Source organism: Corvus hawaiiensis, chromosome 1, assembly GCF_020740725.1.
Source record: "Corvus hawaiiensis isolate bCorHaw1 chromosome 1, bCorHaw1.pri.cur, whole genome shotgun sequence".
NCBI classification, from domain to species: Eukaryota; Metazoa; Chordata; class Aves; order Passeriformes; family Corvidae; genus Corvus; species Corvus hawaiiensis.
Genome location: NC_063213.1, coordinates 59,861,908 through 59,881,180, shown reverse-complemented (window position 1 = coordinate 59,881,180; position 19,273 = coordinate 59,861,908). Strand labels below are relative to the sequence as shown.

At 40.6% G+C, this 19,273-nt stretch overlaps 1 protein-coding gene across 1 annotated transcript in view; it reads left to right on the top strand.

Annotated features, from left to right (window-relative positions):
• Positions 1-19,273, top strand: part of CUBN (cubilin) — a 143,627-nt gene that overhangs the window by 5,327 nt on the left and 119,027 nt on the right. The window contains exons 7-17 of the mRNA XM_048306902.1: positions 2,069-2,195; positions 3,632-3,800; positions 4,546-4,677; positions 5,846-5,941; positions 6,482-6,603; positions 8,748-8,934; positions 10,678-10,796; positions 12,254-12,485; positions 13,812-13,993; positions 14,785-14,947; positions 15,148-15,338. Of these exons, the coding sequence (XP_048162859.1) occupies positions 2,069-2,195; positions 3,632-3,800; positions 4,546-4,677; positions 5,846-5,941; positions 6,482-6,603; positions 8,748-8,934; positions 10,678-10,796; positions 12,254-12,485; positions 13,812-13,993; positions 14,785-14,947; positions 15,148-15,338 (1,720 nt within the window). The remainder of the gene's footprint in view (positions 1-2,068; positions 2,196-3,631; positions 3,801-4,545; positions 4,678-5,845; positions 5,942-6,481; positions 6,604-8,747; positions 8,935-10,677; positions 10,797-12,253; positions 12,486-13,811; positions 13,994-14,784; positions 14,948-15,147; positions 15,339-19,273) is intronic.

The following is a 19,273-nucleotide window of genomic DNA, read 5'->3' as shown; positions in this document are numbered from 1 at the left end:
TTGTACTGCCTTTTATCTCTTTTCACGTATTGTCTTACTTATTTCTGAGTGCTCCCCAAATGCTAAATCCATCCCCAGGCAGAGCATGACATCTCTTTTCAGCAGCTGTGAGGACATTGCTGCTAAGCTTTCTGGGGCTCTACAACCTAGGTCACCCTGCTACTGCTCTGGCGTGGTTATATACACCAGTGTGGACTGCAGGAAAGAAAAGGGTAATAATTGACTTTCCATAGCCTGCAGAGATAATACCAGGTGGTGGGAAGTACTGGATTAGGTTGCATGAAATGGAACATAATGCAGTCTTCATTCCTTGTTCATATTCTTTACCTGCATGCTTTTCCTGTAACTCAGGAAAGCACTGAAGTATGAGGAAAAAGAGCAAGTATCCAGGAAACACCTTCCTCAATCAGAACCTTAAGTGGCCATTGCATCAGTTGAATGAAAGGCTGTGGAAGGCCCCATGTCTATCAGACTTCTGTGTCACAACCAAAATAACAGGGGCCTCGTCACAACGTGCCATGAGCCATGTGAGAGAACCATGGCAGTGCCAAGCAGCAGTGCATCACAATTTGGCTGAAGTGCCTTGCAGTGTGACCTACTTCTTGAAGCTCTTCTCTGAGAAACTTAGGATGGGTAGCAGATTAATCTTTGCCAGACTAGACAGGAGACAGTGCCATTGTTCTCCTCCTTTGGAGATGGTCACATTGCCTTGTTGTGTCCTTTGAAGTTGAGCATGAAGCTCTGAATGTACTTTAGACATACAAAAGTCATCTGGTTCCCTGACCTGTTGCCTCTGTGCTTGCCCAGGCTGAGCTGCTGCACTGATGGGAAGGTGTTGTTCTGCTTGCTGTCTCTTACAATAATGAACACGCTGTCTTGCACTGCAGACTGCAGTTAAGCATTAAGCTGTTGTGGGTTTTTGAAGCCTAAGTTCGTGTGGATTGCTTGTCCTGGGTGCACTGTTTAGTTACCTACAACTGGCTTATCAAACTGCTATTTCAGCTGAGCATGTGACATAGTGGAAGGGACAGCAGCAGCTTATTTTATATAAATCGCTCCAAGGTCCAGGTCAGCTGCACTGGAATACCCTGATTCTAATTCTGCAGAGAAATGCTCTTACTGAGCATTTTTCATTAGGCACCTTAAAAGCAATCCAAGATGGGTGTGTACCTGCCATATGTCTCTGCAAGGTGCAGACAATGCAGCATGTAACTTGAATCCAAATGAGAGTCTCACTGTCATTTTAATAAGAAGCTAGTGATCTGACAGGAGGTTTTCTGTACATTTATATCCCTTTCAGTTGTATTTCAGAGCCTCACATTTTGTCTATGTGGAAATAGAGCCAGAGAAAAGGGAAACATTATCCGATGGTTTGGAAGTTCCCCATTTCAGTTCCACCACATATGTATAATACTGTCTAAGCTCTGCCCTATAAATAATGATGTGATGCATCTGGCAGCTTTCAAAAGAGATCCTCCCAGTAGAAGGTCTTCTTTCAATCCACTGCTTTGTTCTTCCCACCCCACCAACCCCAAATGCCACCTCTTGCCCACCACACATCCCTAAAAGCTGATGCACTGCTGAGACAGCAGCTGCCCCTTGTTGTGGTGTGGGGATTAAGGTACCTCACTCTCCAGTACAGGCCAGACATGGCATATCTGCATATTGCCAGAGGCAGGATTTTTGGCACTTGGCATCATATGATGGTCATAAACTGAAAAAGGAAGTTTAGGTGCTCTTTGACTGAAGTGGGGTTTTCCAGGTTCATGTTCAGTTTAAATCTTATGTTAGACTTTTCTTTTTTCTGGATTTGTGCTTATGAATGTAACAAAAGGCTGTAGATTCTCCCATAGGGCCAGACAGCCATGAATATACATAAGTCTCATGTGATTCTTGAGTGTCTTGAACAGGAGATTTGGCCTCTGTGCATGATTATTAGCAGGATTGTGAATATAGCTAAAGAGATGTATTTCTTAAGAAAAACACCATAGAGTGGAGAATGGTAATAAACAATCTTTAACAGTGGTAGAAAGACAAAATTTTGATTTTTTTCCACTTTCACTATTAGCTGCTCCTGTACTCCAGAAACCTATGGGCCTCACTGTGCCTTGAAGTTTGATGACTGCCAGGAAGGATCTGAGACGCTCTGTGAGCATGGCCTCTGTGTAGATGGAGAAAGGGATCAGCCCCACAGGGTAAGGAACAATGTATAAACTTCATTACACAGCACAGCATGAATAAGCAACAAATACTGCTGAGCATGACAAAACTGTGTAGCACACACTGCTGCTGAAAAACAGCAAGAAATGCCACTATACAGTATAACAACCTCTCTGTTGTACCAAGGATGGCAGAAAGAATCAAAAATGTCTTATGTCTTGTTAGAGGTTCTTGTCACAGTATTAGATCTACTACTACATCCATAGGGAGCTTGGGAATATTTTTTTTATAAGTTAAAGTCTTATTTGAAATATAATATTCTTACTGTTCATTATTTTGGGAGTTCTAAGTTGCTAGAATATTTTACTGCTTAAATGATTAAGAAGGACAAACATAATGAATCTTATTTTTCCTGGGAAAAGGCATGCCAGTGGAGCATTACTGCCAGGGGCCTGGAAGCTGAAGGGCTGCACGGTGACTGGGTGGCTGCTGCTTATCTTTGGTGCTCCTCAGTGTCAGCTGGATGTGGTGTCTGACTCCAGGCCCAATCTTTCCAAGCATCTGCACTGGGTGGATGCTGGCACACACTTGAGTGCTCTTCTGGGGCAAGCTGGCTCATTCCATTTGGGCGAGGATCTGGGTACAGGGTGTTCACTCCAAAGAGACAGATGGACCATGCCAGCTTTGGTTCTTTCCACTCAGAGCAGCCCTCCAAAACCACCCAGCCAAGCTTGTGCCCCTTAATACTCCTATATGCCCATGCACCATTCCAGTCACAGCACATATTTTTTGTGTTTTGCTGTAAAATAATTGCTTTGATTAATTTTTAGAAGTTTCACAACTCATCACTTATTTAATGCCCCCTTTTTGTTGAGAAAGCTTTTGAAAAGGGTTCAGTGTTGTCTGCTCCTGTGACAATCAACAAGCTCCCATTAGCTTTAATTGGACCAAAGCTAGATAAATGCTGAAATCTGGCCATTAGTAAAATTTACTAGAGAGAAAACTGTTTTCCTAAAAGAAAACATGTATTTGCAATTTAATGTCAGTGCTGCACCTTGCATAGACTATGGAATAATTTGATTAAGATAAAATAGCCAAGATTATTTCAGGTTGCTTACACTGATCTGTTTGCCCTGGTTAAAAAGCAAGTTGAGGACTTTTAATTAAGTTTATGTACAGCTCAAAATTGATCTTATTTTCTCTAGGAGCTTTGGGGTAAATTACAGATTTCTTTTATGAACATAATGAATGAGCCTGAGTTGCTTCCATAATCTGAATAAGTAAATTCAGAGGAAGAAATAGATTGAGAAAACTACTGAAACAACTTACCAAACAAAATATGCAAGACATATAATGCTCTGAAAGCTTTCTTGCTATAGTTTGAAAGTCATTTTATGAAATTAACTCCTCCTGCCTTTTTCTTGACTATTGCAAATATCTTCTATATGCAATGTGGTGTTTTCTGTGGCAGCCCAAGTACCACTGTATCTGTGAAACTGGCTGGATGTCCCCTCCTGGCAGCCCTGCCTGCAGCGCTGATATCGATGAATGCAGCCTCCCTCATCCTCCGTGTTCACAGGATCCACCTGTGCAGTGCCACAACACTCTAGGCTCCTACACCTGTGGTCCCTGCCCCACAGGTATCTCGTCCTTCTATGCTCTCAGGTGGGATGGGGTGTCAGGGGTACTGCTGCTCATGTAGCATAAGCACAGACACAGGATGCGCATGAGAGTAACTCCATGAAATGCTTTGGTCTGTATTCTAGGGAATAAATGCTTTCAGGTTATGTCCTATCTAGGTAACACAGGCAGTAGAGTCTAATGCATGATTTATCTCATTCTAAACTGAGCACCTAAATAGATCTGATGTCCACAGGTACCTTCATGTCCATCATGTCCTATCACCTTCACGTAATAGGTCTGCAGTACTTTCATATCTGCATGTTTCCTGCCCTAAGGCAATATAAAAATCTGATTGTCCCCTCAGACCATATAACCTATGATTACTCTTCCTGAGTTGGGCAGGTGGTGTCTATGGGAGGAGTTTTTAAAGTATTTAACTGAAGTTGCAATAAAGCTTTGCTGCAAAATCTACATACATGCACTGGACCAGAACTACATCCTCTTTAGGTAAAAGTGTGTTTGAATCTGGAATATCCAGAATGCAGTTAAAATAAAACATTCTTCCACACACATCTCCAACGTGTTGTGTTTGAAACCTAATTTTCAGACTGGTATTAATTTTAATCACTTCTGAGAGAGACAGGTTTACTCTTGTGCTGATGAAGTGCAATTCAGTTGTACTGTGTGAAAAGATTTGGTCAAAGAAGAAACCAAAAAGGCCAGGCATTTTCTTTCTGATGTCTTTTCTGTGCTGCTTTTTAGGCTGGCAAGGAAATGGCTACACTTGCAAAGATATTGATGAATGTGCAATTAATAATGGAGGCTGCTCAACAGTACCAATGGTCCAATGTATCAACACAGCTGGGTCATTCCACTGTGGGCTCTGTCCACCAGGTAAAATGAATATCCTGCTGATAATACTATGAAAGGGCTTAAAAAGATGAAGATTCAACACATTTGGGCCCATTTTGGGGTAGATTTAAGAAGCTGAAAATTGGTTTCATAGAAAGAATATCACATACACAATACTATAATACAGAATGCAGAGTCCAAGGATGTTCAAACTGCTTCAGCTATTAATGAACATTGTATAGAGTATGCCTGTAAAGATGATCCTCTGAAATGTGTTTCTTTTGTACTAGGTAGATGTTTTCAGTGTTAGAGCCTAGATTTGGTGAAGTACTTCCTTTACAAGTTCATTAACGGGAAACAAGGATTGCATAATTATGATAGTAATTTCATTGTCTGTATTAATTGAAGGAGTATCCTGTGTGCCATAAATCAGCTGTATTGTCTGCAGTAAAAAAAGGCCTTGATAATTGTCACGCTCTGAATGCTGTCTGAGGAGGCTGAGTGTTTCCATTGCAGTACAGGTCAAGCAGTGGAAGTTGCAACTTTACAATTTGATTTAAAATGCTTTCTGAAATGTATGGTATCATTACAAGAAATACAGCAGGAAAAAGTCTTTCTAATTGACTTTTTGATTGCTATTTAAATGGCAATAGGCTGCATGTAGTGAAGGCTCCCAGTTACTGAGTGCTGAAGGGATATCACCATGTGGCCTCAGACAAGTTTTGGTGATGTCAGCTCTGGCCATGAAGAGTCGTGCTGCAGGGCATTGGTCCTCCTGAACGTCCTGAGAAGAACTGGGGGTCATGTTTGAGATCCAAGGGCTGCTCTGGTGTGCAGGAGGAAAAAGCCTGGATGTGTACCCAGGGCTGACTGGGTACAGATGTGTAGGGAGAGCAGAGCATGGTGGCTGAGAGACATGGGCTTCTATGGCATCACTGACCTCACCTATATTTGGCAAGCACTAATGTATCTTTTTTTCTGCAACCATGGAAGGATTTATTTATAGTCAGAATCCATCCCTGCAATGAAGGAGCCACAATAAATATGCCAGGTTTTACTTCAGCAGCTATCTCAATTTTTTTCATTTTAACTGCAGAAGACTATGATTTTACACCATGAATTAGTGTTTTGCTCACCAGTTGATTGTTTTGCTGTTGATTCTCAAAGAACATAGTTTGTTACAGACTAACTGAGATTTACCTCTGAACAGGTTATGAGGGAGATGGACAAAGATGTACCCGGGTTGATATCTGCTCTGTAAATAATGGAGGGTGCCATCCTTTGGCTACTTGTACCTCAGGTCCAGGTATGATGCTTTCTTAAAGACTGTAAGGCAAATCAGTGTGAATTCAAGGAGGATCTGGTTAGGATTAATCCCCTTTGTTGCAACATATCTAGATTGCAGCCCCTTCTCCACAGTCAGTTTTGCCTAACCCAAAGAATTTTACAGGCAGGTTAGCTAAAGCCAGCAGACTTTTCCATAAACATTGACAGAAGCAGATTTAGGCTCCACCAAAAAGAGGACTTTTTCCTAAAACTGTGGAGATGTTCACCATTTTTCTTTGATGCAGTTTTCCAATTATACAACTGCTTTTACTACTCCCCTTCCCATAAGTACCCTTTGACTACACCCACCACTTCCCATGATGGTGGCCATAACAAAACAACACCATGGCTCTTTCCATGGTCAAACTGGGCACTGACCAGGGAAGGTGTCAAAAGATTAAATAAGTTAGAATTGTATAAAGACTCTGCTTCAAAATGTCCAGGACATTTACAGACATTGGTATTGTGTCCTTATTGTGACAGACTGAATTACCTTCTGTGTCTTGTCTCATCTCCCAAGGGCCCATGGCATTTTGTTCCTGCACATCTGGGTACACTGGAAGTGGATATGGGCCAAATGGGTGCTCTCCTCTCAGTGATATCTGTCAGCTGCAAAACCCTTGTGCAAATGGGCAGTGCTTGGTAAGTGCTGGTCTCCTCACACTTGGTGACAACATTGTGGAGTTATAACCAGTCAGGGAGACTGGTGAGACTCATGAAGGCTGAGTGCAGACATACTAATGAGATGAGGCAAAGTCAGTGGGGATTGCAAGATCAGTGGATATATCTGGGGAAAGAAAAGTGAGTTTCAGGGCACATAAGCCATTTCTTTGTGTGTGAAGTAGAGATGGTAATCTTGGCACCAATGACCTGAGAAGTTGTGTTTGGTAGCCCAGGCTAGCCAATGGAATGCTAGTGCTGATGGGGGAGAACTGATGAATGACTGTCCCTGGTGGCACACGAAAGTAATTTACCACCCTGGGTGATGGAGGAATTACCCATGATAACAGATCCAGTACCTCTGCTGACCTTCAGATTGTTAATATCCAGCAGAATTGGCTATGTGTTCCTAGTCTGATCTTGTGAGAGTGCTCCTGGAGTCTCAGGCTGTTTACACGAACATGGACAGTGTGTTTCAAAGGAATTGATGGTAACCAAGTCTTTTGGACCTAAACTGGTTGGTGCTGTGAATTCATTCTCATACACAGCGAACATTTAGGTTGTCCACATGAACCCTGTGAAGACGTTTTTGGCTTCCTCAATGAGGTATGCTGTGCTCTGGAAAGTCCTGCTGCAGACCTGGGGATTTTGTTGTGGAGGACTTACGATGGTGATTTTGGAGAAATATTCACAAATGCTAAATTTTTTGTTCCAGTGGAGTCTTTTCCCATTTATGCCCATTAGTCTGCAGATATCCTCCTTTTGGTTCTCCCTGGAGGCACAGGGAAAATGAGACGTAAGATATGGATTTGGCAGTGTTAGGTTAACAGGTGCACCTGATGATCTTAAGGGTCTTTTCCAAGCTAAATGTTTCTATGATTCTGGGGTGTATTATCTTTTGCTTTTTCCATTTTCTGTGTGAAATGTGACGGCGCCCTCACTTACACTCCACTCCTCCCCAGCATTCCTTGCTGTCTATTCTGTAGGTATCTACTGTGTCTTCACTTGGATGTATAAAGGGCCAGTTGTGCCCATTTCTAATCTACTTTTCCTGACTATTAAGTTCATTTTAGTCAATCTATTAAAAGATATGACATCTTCCCCTAAATATATTCTAACATACAACAGTAGGGAATCATGGCTGCAAACTAGTACCTGAAGATAATAACACAGATATTTAAGTAATGGGACTACAGAAGCATCTAATAAAATAGAGAAACATCAGAGCTGTATTTGGCCAGCATAATGACAGAGGAAATATAATGTCAATTAAATATCAGACAATGCAGATCAGAAAACACCTTTTAAAGCAACATTCAGAGTCCTAAATACACATCAAAACCCTTTTCCATCATACTGAAAATCTCTCTTTGGGATACAGAGGACATGAATAGGTAAAGCAAAAGCAAATAGAGAATGAAAAACACTGATTGTTTGTCATCAAAGATGGGATTGTAGCATGTACCTGGGACCATGTTCTGCTTTGCCTTTAAAGACTGTGTCTATAAAACAAGAGATGTAAGGTAAGAGAACATATGAAATTAAAGCAGTTACAGATATGGAAGGACTTCATTATAAGGAGAAGTAGTAAAGGTTGTGACAATGGAAATGGAAAAGAGACATACAGAATAAGCGATAAAGCTGAAAAGGTGATGAAATTGTTCCCTTTAACATTCCTCAGGATGAAAATGAAAGTTAACAGCCCACATAACTGCAGACTTCCCAGAGAAAGGTCTTGAGAGAAATTACTTATAAACCAAATATCTTGCCTTGCTTTTTATAAGGTTTAGCTAATATGATTGACTTGATTCTAGTGTGATCATTCTAAAACCAAGCAAACAGTTTTCTGAACAGCTAAATGAATACAGATTTTGATTTTTAAGAAAGTAATTTGAAAGAGCCCTGCAAAGAAATAATTTAATAGAAAAAAACCTGAAGAGATAGATAATCTGATTAGGCTTTATGTTTATTTTGGTATTCACCAGTGACCATCAAGGCCAAAAAGTTTCAAAGGTTTTATTTCTTTACTCCAGTATCTCCTCATAAAATAAGTGTAAACATCAGTCTTTCTGCTGACTCTATTGGTTTCTTTGCTCACAGTTTATTTGATTTGTTTATACCTGTAGGCAATGATCTCTGGCTATTTCTGCCTGTGTAATGCAGGCTGGACAGGCCCTAATTGTACAGAGAACATTGATGAATGTATCAGCAACCCGTGCCAGAATGGGGGGAGCTGCACCGATGGGGTCAATGGCTACTCCTGTGAGTGCACCAGTGCCTGGACAGGACCACAGTGCCAGACAGCCCAGCAAGGTACAGCCAGAACCTCCTCCTCCTCCTCCTTTCCCCCTGGGAAATGGGACAGCAGGCTTCAGCGAGGAGATGCTTGGTTTATGGGATTAATATGTGAATAAGAACTGCGTTATGATGGCAAAAACAGCCCTGTGTTTGGTGGATTAGAGGTCCCAACCCAAATTCCCTCCAAATCAGAGTTTTCCATGAGCTTCATTTATAGCTGTTTTGTTTAGCAGTAGGAACGCAACAGTGAAGTTGATCTGCAGGCCCACTGGCCTTGGCTAGATGCCAGGCATCCTAAAATCAGATCTCTGTTCCTGAGAAAGTGTCTGGTAAGCTGGTTGGGAAAGAGGATCCAGTATAAGGAGAACAAGAGAATGTATTGATGTTTCTCTTTTGTGCATTTTATTTCATCTCTTATGAAGCCGAGAGGTCCTGATGTTCTTAGTAAAGAGGAAAAGCCAGAAAAGGTTTTCAGACAGAAATGTAATGAAAGAAATGTTAGCCATGAAAATGGGGGTCTCTCAGTTTTATACAGACTGCAAGGAACTCCCTTTAACATTTCCTCTTAATGTAACATTTTCTGTTTGTTTGAGAACTTTTTTTGCCGTTAATTTTAATTAAACCAGGTCAGGATAGCATTCCAGTGGGTTCAGTGTCCCTGTGACAACAGGAGTGGCTCATTTTTATTGTAGATTGCTAAGAAGAAAGCAAATTAAATTTTAATGTAATAGAGAATGTAAAGCTTCCACTGATCCCCTGTGAAAGCTGCTCTATTTTAGAACTATTTTGGGCTTTTTTATATTTTCCTGAAGTATCTAACTAGTAATGTCTTATTATTAAGTCCACATGGGAAAAATTTTTATTTTTAGCCATTCATAATAAAGGGATAGAAAGCCAGTTTTTATGCAGTAAGGAATCATACTGTACCACCTGTTCTTTTAGTTTCTAATAAATGAAAAAAGCATGTATTTTATTACATGATAATTTTGAATCTGGTTGAAAAAAGGTGAGATGTTTTAGATGGATATTTCAAGTAAAATTATGTTGTTTTTACCACTCTTGAAACAAAACAGTATGGTGAGAACTGGCTATTTCTTTAGAATCAGTTCAATGTTAAACTACCGCTGCTTGGTGCACACTGTAGCTATATGTGCATTATATTTTGGTTGCTTTATTATATTTTTCTGTAGCTGTTTGGTGTTGCTGCCTGGGGGCTCTCAGTTCCCATGCATTGAATGATTCAGTGAGAGAAGAGACCATGGTATATCATGAGAGGAATTATCAGGCCCAGGAATCTGACCAAAAAGGATAAATGGGACAATAAAACCTCTTGAGGATAACTTCTATGATGTACCATTACTGAGAAAAAGAATTTTACATCATTTTAACTTCAAAATGCAAAATGTTATTTGATTGTAGGGGAAAATTTAGACATTCAATCTGGAGGTACCCTACTGGAAGCAAAGCAGTGTATGAACACTATCATGAGACACAATCAATAGCTTTTGGCAGTATCCACATGTTCCAACTGATATTCTTTGTTCTTTTTCCAGGAACTGTTTTTCTTTCAGGGAATTTGGCTTTTTTTGAGATGTCATTCCACTCAAGAGGAAATCCTAAAGAGCCTTTTATAGAAGTACTTTTCAGCGTTGCTTTAAATGTTTAAGAAGCAAAAGCTATGCAAAAAAAAAGTCAGGTTTTACTCTGTACAGTAATAGCACAAAATTAATGTGTTTAATTTTCTCTCTCTTTCTGCAGTTTGTGGAGGGTACCTCTCAGGCTTGAGTGGGACTTTCAGTTACCCTAACAACCCAAACAGCCAGTGGTACAGCAGTGGGGTCAGCTGTGCTTGGGTTATTCAAACTAATCCCAACAAGGTAAAATAGAGTTCACATTAAAGAAACCCTCAGTCTGCAGGACTCCTCAGTTTATCAGAGCAAACATGACTATCTTCATGCTACACGTGTTCCAATGTTATGATCCAATCCCCTCAGAATAAATAGCTTTTCAAAAGAATAAGTTTCAGATCCTTCCAAGCCTTCAGGCTCCTTAGCCTAAGGATTTGCTTGGGTTAGATTTTCCAGGCTTTTCCTAAGCAGCTGAGGGTTAGATTTTATTTCCTTACCTCTAGCTAGAGAAGGGAACTGTTCTACATTGCTTTAGAATGTGATCTGTGTATAGCTGCATGAGAAAAGCTCTGCTCTGCTGGGCTCCACAGGTGGTTCATGAGCTAGGTGAGTTGGTCAGAGCCTGGTGCTAACGACATCAAGGCTGTGGGTTTGATCCTCATATGGGCCATTCACTTAAGAGTTGAACTTGATGATTCTTCTAGCTCCCTTCCAGCTCAGACTATTCTGTGATTCTGTGACCCCAAAACAATTTCATGTTTCTGATCTCTGACTGCAGAAATGTTGAATGCTTAATTTGTAGTCAGTGGCTTTGTGTAATAACAATAACAGCATTTGGTTTTTTTTCAAGGATTAATTTTTAAATGTTGCACACAAATATATATTCTGCTCCTCATCTGCAACTAACAATTCCACTTGTGTTATAAATAACAGCTACAAAATATGTTACTTCATACTTCAGCATGAAATTTCTTACTTGGAATCTAAATATTTGATGTATTTTTGACGTTTTGTGGAATTAATTAAGTCATTTTAAAAACCAGTGCTTAACAGTGGTTTATACAGCATTACATATATATATCTATGTGACATATATTCAGCCTTAAGCCTGGAAGCCACTACTGTCTTCAGCTGAGCATATTAAAGCACATCAATGAAGAATCTGAACAAACTTAGAGCTGTGTATGTCACTAAGTATCCAGAACGGGCTTTAGAGACACTGATTTTATATGTGCAAAACAAGATCATTGAATCTTTTAACTCCCATTACAATACTTTCAACTACAGCAGGGATGAAAAATGCTAATTATCTGATGAAAAACTGCCATGGGAAACCTGGAATAAGGTATTTTATGCTGTATTTCAAGCTTTTCACATGGCTTGAGATTTACACATACATATTTCACACATATAACACACATAGACAAATGGTCCCAATTATTAATTTACAGAAATAATGCTCCTTCCAGAAAACTTCACTGCCTAAATTCTTATCTATCTGTCTATCTTCTCTCTTTCGTTTTGACTATTAAGATTCTTTAATACTCTCTTCTGTCATGGAACATTTCAGGAAATGACGTAATGGCTCTAAACCTCATCTATTCTCACAGTTGCATGAATACATATATCTGCTCTATAAAGTTTCTGCATAGACAGTGTCTCAGCAGATGGAAAAAAGATATTTCTTGTTTTCTTACTTCTATTAGATTCTGCATGTTACTTTCCCGTTCTTCCATCTGGAGACAAGTAATGAGTGTAACTCTGAATTCCTTCAAATCCATGATGGGCCTTCAGCATCAATGCACATGCTGGGAAAATACTGTGGCTTCCCAGGTCCTGCAGAGCTTTTCAGTTCCCACAACTCTCTGTATTTTTGGTTATACTCAAACCACACCATTACCAGAGGTTTTACTGTTCATTGGGAATCCCAGCATCCTGGTAAGTTGACGAAATGTCAAACATCTTCATGGTTTTGGAGTAAAATGAATTACTTCTTTCCTTTGATTAGGAACAATTAGGAGCAGAAGGACAGTATTTTACAAGGGAGTGAGGCTGAAATGTAGACATATATATCACTTGAAGATATTTTCAAGCTCTAGCTCTAGGCCTCTGCATGAATAGCTTTCTGCTCTTTTTAAAGGCTGCTTTACACCTCCTGTGAGGAATCCCCCAAAGAGAATATGTTCCTGGGGATGCCATTCATCTATCTGGTCAGTTCTCTTCTCACAAAAGTGTCTAGTACTTCAAGCAAGCAAGTTAATGGCTTGTTTTGCCACTTGCAATTTACAAGTGCCTAAATGTTCCAAACATGATAGATTGTAGGGAATTGGATTGAAAAGAATGTGTGAGCTTTTTGGTATGATTTGTTGTACATTTGTGCCTGAATTCTTGGTAATGCTGCTTGGGTGATTGTTCCAGATGACCTGGCAATGCATTTACAGAGGTAAACTTCAAACCATCTCATGTAACATCAGGGTCACTTCGGTGTTCTGTGTATTATCTAGAAACAAAATCGTGCATTAGGTTGTGTCTTGAATGAACCATAGAGTAAAAAAGTGCCATTTCCTTATTTCTATAAATATTTCTTGAAATGCCTTTAATATGATTGTTGGTGGGGTTTTTTTTTTTCAATTGTCATTATTAGATTGATAATTACTAATAGACAAAAATGAGTACTGAAAAGTGAAGGCAGGTATTTTTTGGGAAAACATAGCACTAAAAAAAAAAAAGCAAGGAGAGCAGTATAGATGTGATTAAACTAGCTATTCCTGAGGTATAACACATGACTTACCTCTCCCATTCCCAACTGGTGCACTGATGTTATTTTATTACAGGTATATAAAACAGCCTTACCTGTAATTAAATTTTCCTTTTTTTTCTTTTTAATGGAAATAGTCTTGTGATAGAATAAAAAAATGGAGCCTATTTACAAAGTACAGAAATTCAGATTAATTTTGTAAATCCAATCCAAACACAGTGCTTCTGATTATTCTTCTTAAGACATATTCATCACAACTGGGAAAGAATCTTCCTTTTACTGTGCAAATCAGGAAGTATTTGGAGTTCTCCTTTTAAAATTGAGTTGCAGAATTAACTGCAAAATTTAAAGAAAGAAGAAACTTGCTGGTTTCTTTGTCTCGGTCTTTGTTTTTTAATTCATTCTGACCCCAAAGTGGGCACTAGTTTTGACACTACAGGACAATTCATCTTCTGACCCAACATGTGGTGATAAAGACGTTGATCTTCCTTGTCTCTTTCTGTTAGAATGTGGTGGTGAGCTGACAGGTACTTACGGCTCGATAAGCTCTCCAGGATATCCTGGTAACTATCCTGTAAACAGAGATTGTTTCTGGACCATCTCAACCAGTCCTGGCCTCCTCATCACATTTGCTTTTGGCACACTGAGCCTAGAACACCATGAAAACTGCAGCTATGACTATTTAGAGGTAAAGTGTGATTGTGAATTATGACAACATTTTGTGGATATGTTATTGCAAAACAAGATATTCCAAAACTTTTTTATGTACAGAAGGGCACTGTTTGAAAATCTAATCCTGGGTTGAAATGCTCCTTTTTATTTACGTATTCCAGCCATCCATGCACAATCAGAGACAATATGACAGAAAGGGGATGAGAACCTGCTTCACTGAAGTCGGTGGAAGTCCTGTGACAAAAAGGATGGGATTCAGGCCAAATACTTTATGGGAAGCTTTCACTTTCTTACAAAGTTCAGTCTCCAAACTCCTTGTCAAATGTCAGCCCACAGAGAATTCATGAGCCTACGGGAAACTATTCAGGAAAAGGATCTAAGACTAATAGATTCATATCATAGCTTGCACAGCAGTCCCTGACTTGATGTATGAACTTAGGGCTTTTTGTCAAGTGTGACGTAATATTTACAGAATACACCAATACCTTTGCATGGAAATGAGAAGGCAGTTTGCAATTCCATGTTGTGTGCAATCAAAGAGCATGATTTCAAGAAAACAGTTCAACAATAGATCTCCTGATACTTTCTTTCACAAAACTCTTGATGACTCCCAGCAGCAGCATCACAGCTATGCTGGTGGATCTGTTTCTTGGTTCCTGTGTGTTTGGAGGAACTTCCTATGAGCTTTCCCTCCACCCACCATCCACAATACCTCTGGGGCCTCCAAGATAGCTTAAGAAGTGTTGGTACTGTTCACAACTGGCACTCATCTGGTAATCCCAAATGTTGATCTATCATTCTGTCTAGATTCGAGATGGTCTTCTTCCACAAGACCCTGTCCTTGGTAAATACTGCAGCACTGGATCTCCACCCCCACTCCAAACCACTGGTCCATATGCATGGATTCACTTCCACTCTGATGACTTAGTTACTGATAAAGGCTTCCATATTCTCTATACAACATCTCCTGGTAAGTAAAATACTCAGGATTAAAGGTTGTTCTGTGACATTCTCGAGATAGAGCCAACAACACACTAAGGGATGTAATTAACACTTGCTCTTTTATAATATAGTAATTCTTTTTGATTTGCAGATATTGTACAGAGGCAGCCTCAAAAGGAGTTACTGTACTTATGAATATCTCAATTTTTCTTTTTTTTCTTAATATAGCAGATCCAAGTTGTGGAGGAAATTTCACTGAGAGTGAAGGGGTTATCACATCTCCTTTCTGGCCTAACCCTTATATCAACAGCCAACAATGTATCTACATTATCCGACAGCCAGAGGACGAAAAAGTATTCCTCAATTTCACCCATATTGAGCTGGAGAGTCATAGCGGTTGTTCAGCAAATTACATAGAGGTGACTCACTTAATCAGTTGATATGAAAGTTTGATTGCATGTGTGTACCAGAGCATGTATAACTTCTGTCCCAAGGGCCACTGCAGAAACAGGTGTTAATCAAACCACTAAGTATTTGAATTTATTAGGGTCCAAAAGTCACAGGAGCTGAAAGAGCAGGATGGTGCATTTGGAGTGAAGCAAAGATAAGAGAATGAGAAAATCTGTCTAGCTTAACACTAATTCTTAATAGTCTGTACATGATTAAGGGGGAGTTTGGACATCTGGTATATGCATGTCAACTGCAAGAAAAATAGAATTAATGCCATAGCCACTACACAGCATTTTCTGGAGTCATAGTGTTATATGGAAGATCTTGTTCTGACAGTAAAAGGAAACACACCATATAAATATTTATGCACACACCAGGGAAGTGGTTGAATTACCATTCCTGGAGGTATTTAAATGATGTGTAGAAGTGGCACTTAGGGACATGATTTAGTGGTGGGCTTGGCCAAGCTCGGTTTACAGTTGGACTTAGAGATAGATTTAGAGGTTAGGTCCTTTCCAACCTTAGTGATTCTATTATTCTATATACATATGTAAAGCCGGGAGTTTATTGTTGCCATAACTGAAATCTTATGATCTAATTCAAGAATTGTTATTAGTCTAAATCTAACTGGAAAAGAAAGTAAAATAGTACAGTTAGAATGTTTCTATATGGAAAATGTAATATTAATGCAGTACTAATGTTAGTACTAACGGAAATCCACTTGAGGTTACTTTTATGTTTGCTTTTACTCCTACCTCTCTCTTCATTGGTCTGCAACTTCATGTTACATACAAATTTACAGCTGTAGGGCACCTTTTAACTACATGAGATACCACGTTTTCATTTTCTTTGTTGTGTTTAAGCCCAGTTTTGCCCAGCTGCCAGTCTGCCCCACTGGAGCTGGCCGCAGGTGAGGTCTGGCGCGGTGCTGTGCAGGCCAGGGGCAGGGCCTGTCCCACCGCCCTGGCCAGGGAGCAGGGCAGCCCTGGGCCATGGGCACCTGCCTGGGGATGGGCATGGACTGAGGCAGGCCGGGATGTGGGGCACACGGGGGAACCTGGCTCAGCAGAACCCATGGCTGAGGCAGGGACTGACAGCCCCCACGTGGTCCTGGACTGTGGCAGGGTGAGGGGCCCAGGTGGAGACAAGGCTGGCCCCAGTGAGTCGTGGTGGTGCCCTCAGAGCCTGACAAGCTCTCTCTGTTGGTGGCCCGTGCACCTTCTCTTATCACCCTGTCTGTGTTCTCCTCTGTGTCCTGCCCCAACTTGCCGTGTCTCAAGGCCTCTGCTGTTATACCCAGCCTGTATTTCTCTATACTCTCATAAACACCTCATCCCACATGGGACGGCTGCCGGGTACTGCTGTCTGTGTAAAACAGTGCCTGTGCTGTGCAGAGCTAAACAGAAGGAAAACAAAATGGGAGCAGTCAGTGGTTGATTTGCAAAGGTGCCACCGCAGCTGAAACAGGCGGGAGCCATCCCTGCGGCCCCAGAGCAGGGTCCAGCGCTGCCAGCCATGCAGCTCAGTGGCAGAACAGATTTGGTTTTGTGTTTAATCTCATCCTGACCAGTGAGGAACAGGCCCCTGTGAGCTCTGTGCTGTTAGTCTATTTTTAAAAGATGTTATTGTGCTGACATCGTTCCCTTCTCTCCTCCTGTGATTCAAAGACCTGTGTTGGAACGAAGTGTAATTAGTTTCTGAAATGAGAGGGGAAGTGTGTTTAATGAAAACAGACAGCTTTTGTTTGTTTGGCCTGCTACTCCTCTTGCCTAATTGCTGGCAAAGCAGCAGCGAAATTCACAGCAGCCAGAGAAACAAAACCATTTCTGTTGAATGCCATCGGTTTGTATTAGTTCAGCAAGGCATTTACCTCACTGCTTGCTGATCAGTCACAAGCCCTTTAGTTTCCCTATGCTTCTGCCCTCCACTTCTTTCTGCCCTCTTACTCTGTGGCTCAGCCCAGAGCAGAGAAATGGGACCAACATTTTCTGGCAGGGACAGTCAGTAAAACCAACGTACTGAGCTCCGTTATCAAGGCCTGATTTTTCTCGTGTGCTTTTCTAAAATACTGTCCCACTGGGTTTTATATTGAAGTTCATCTAGGGAGATAGCTTTTGGGTGTTTACATCACTTTAAAAGTCACTCTCCAACAACTCTTTTGTCACTTTGGAAAGGTGTAGATTATTCCATTCCCTGGCTATACCAGGAAATCTGTAGACTTTCCACAGGGACCAGACACATCTCACAGCACTTGCTCAATGAGAGATGTTTACTTTCTTACTAAGGAAGGCATCTTCAACAAGAAAATAGAGACAATAAAACTTACTTGAGAAAGTCTGTGACATGGTGATGCAGAGGTAAGATGTTAGCTAAGGCAGCTCCTTTTCCATACCAGCCTTCTAACTGGCAATAGAAGATGTTACTCACATGGTTTAGAGAACCTGTTATTTTTATCACTACTCACTGGACTTTATAAACCAAAAATGTAAGAAGAGTCAGCTCAAGAAAAATATGTAAATTCCTGTGAATTACAGTTCTGGAAGCTTTCACTGCTTTCCAAAGATTTACTAAATATTTTGGCACAAATTCTGATGTCATCTGCTCTGCTGTAAATCCAGAATAACTCTGCCACCTTAAACTAAAATTCCAGGGAAACTGGAAATACCTGTTAGTCAGAAGGCCATCTCACCAGGTTGAGACTACAAAGCTGGGCAAGCAGGCCAGCCACTGCCTGCTCACCAGGGCAGCCATGAGGGTTCCTTACCTTCTCTCCCAGCCCATGGATGAGTACAGCTGAGGAAGAAAGTACTGGTGATGAGAGGGAACCTGAAAGCTGGATGTCCCTGCTTTGCCAGTGAATTCACTGGAATGATTTTTTGTGTTTGACAGCACATAGATGCATTTAAAAGCAGTTCCATCTACATGAACTACCACCACTTTTACAGCAGAAAAGAGTTGTTTGGTTTTCAGGAGAATCTTTGGGACAAAAATTGCATTTTTTGCTTGGGCAAAGAACAGAGGTCCTGTCTTTTGGACCTCAGGTTTTTGCCCACCTGGAATGAAATGGATACCTCAGAGATATACCAGGGCTCTGCCTGGATTCCTGGATATAGCTATTCTTAGTCATGTACTATGGATTCAGGGTCTGAAGTTTTGAGGTACAAATACCTCTTTCCCATCTACTCCCCTTGATAATAAGGATTTATAATCAACTTTAGGGAAAATATGTAAGATGCATTTCTCCTTTGATTAGCAAATTGATTGAGGTGAGTAGAAAGGCAGTGCAGAAGGTAAAAGCTGGATTCCCTGATATAGCTTCATTGCCATTATCATGCACTGAACCCTTCAGATAGAGGAGTGAAAAGACGTCAGTGTGCCTCTTTACTGCTAGAGTTGCATCTCCTGTTAGTGAGCTGTGTGCCTGCATTGAGGTATGGGTGTGATGGGACAGATGCTTGTTCTGGAGAAGTGCCATTGAAAAATCACTGGAAACTTCACGGCCAGAGCAAGAAAATCAAAAATACCCTTTTTTTCCTCAGCAGATTTTAGTGCTGGCAAAAATTTCTCAGCTATCATTGGTGAGAACCCCACCTGTCTTTCATACTAAAGGTGTCACTTTTGGCAACGTAGGCCCAAATAGTGCTAAAACTGTGGTTCATAGAGAAGATCTGTTTCATCCTAATGACAGCAGCATGTGTTTGTGTCTTCTGTGCTATTCATGACTGTTACTTTGAGCTCTCATAAGTCCTGTGGTTGGGCCAATTACTGTGATGCCCCTCTTATAAATATGTAAAACAGTTACTCCTTTTGTTATGTAGTATCTCTTGTGAGATTATAATTTTATCTGGATATCAGATCCCAATGCTTTTATGATTTAACACTTTTCTTTCTTCTTTTTGATGAC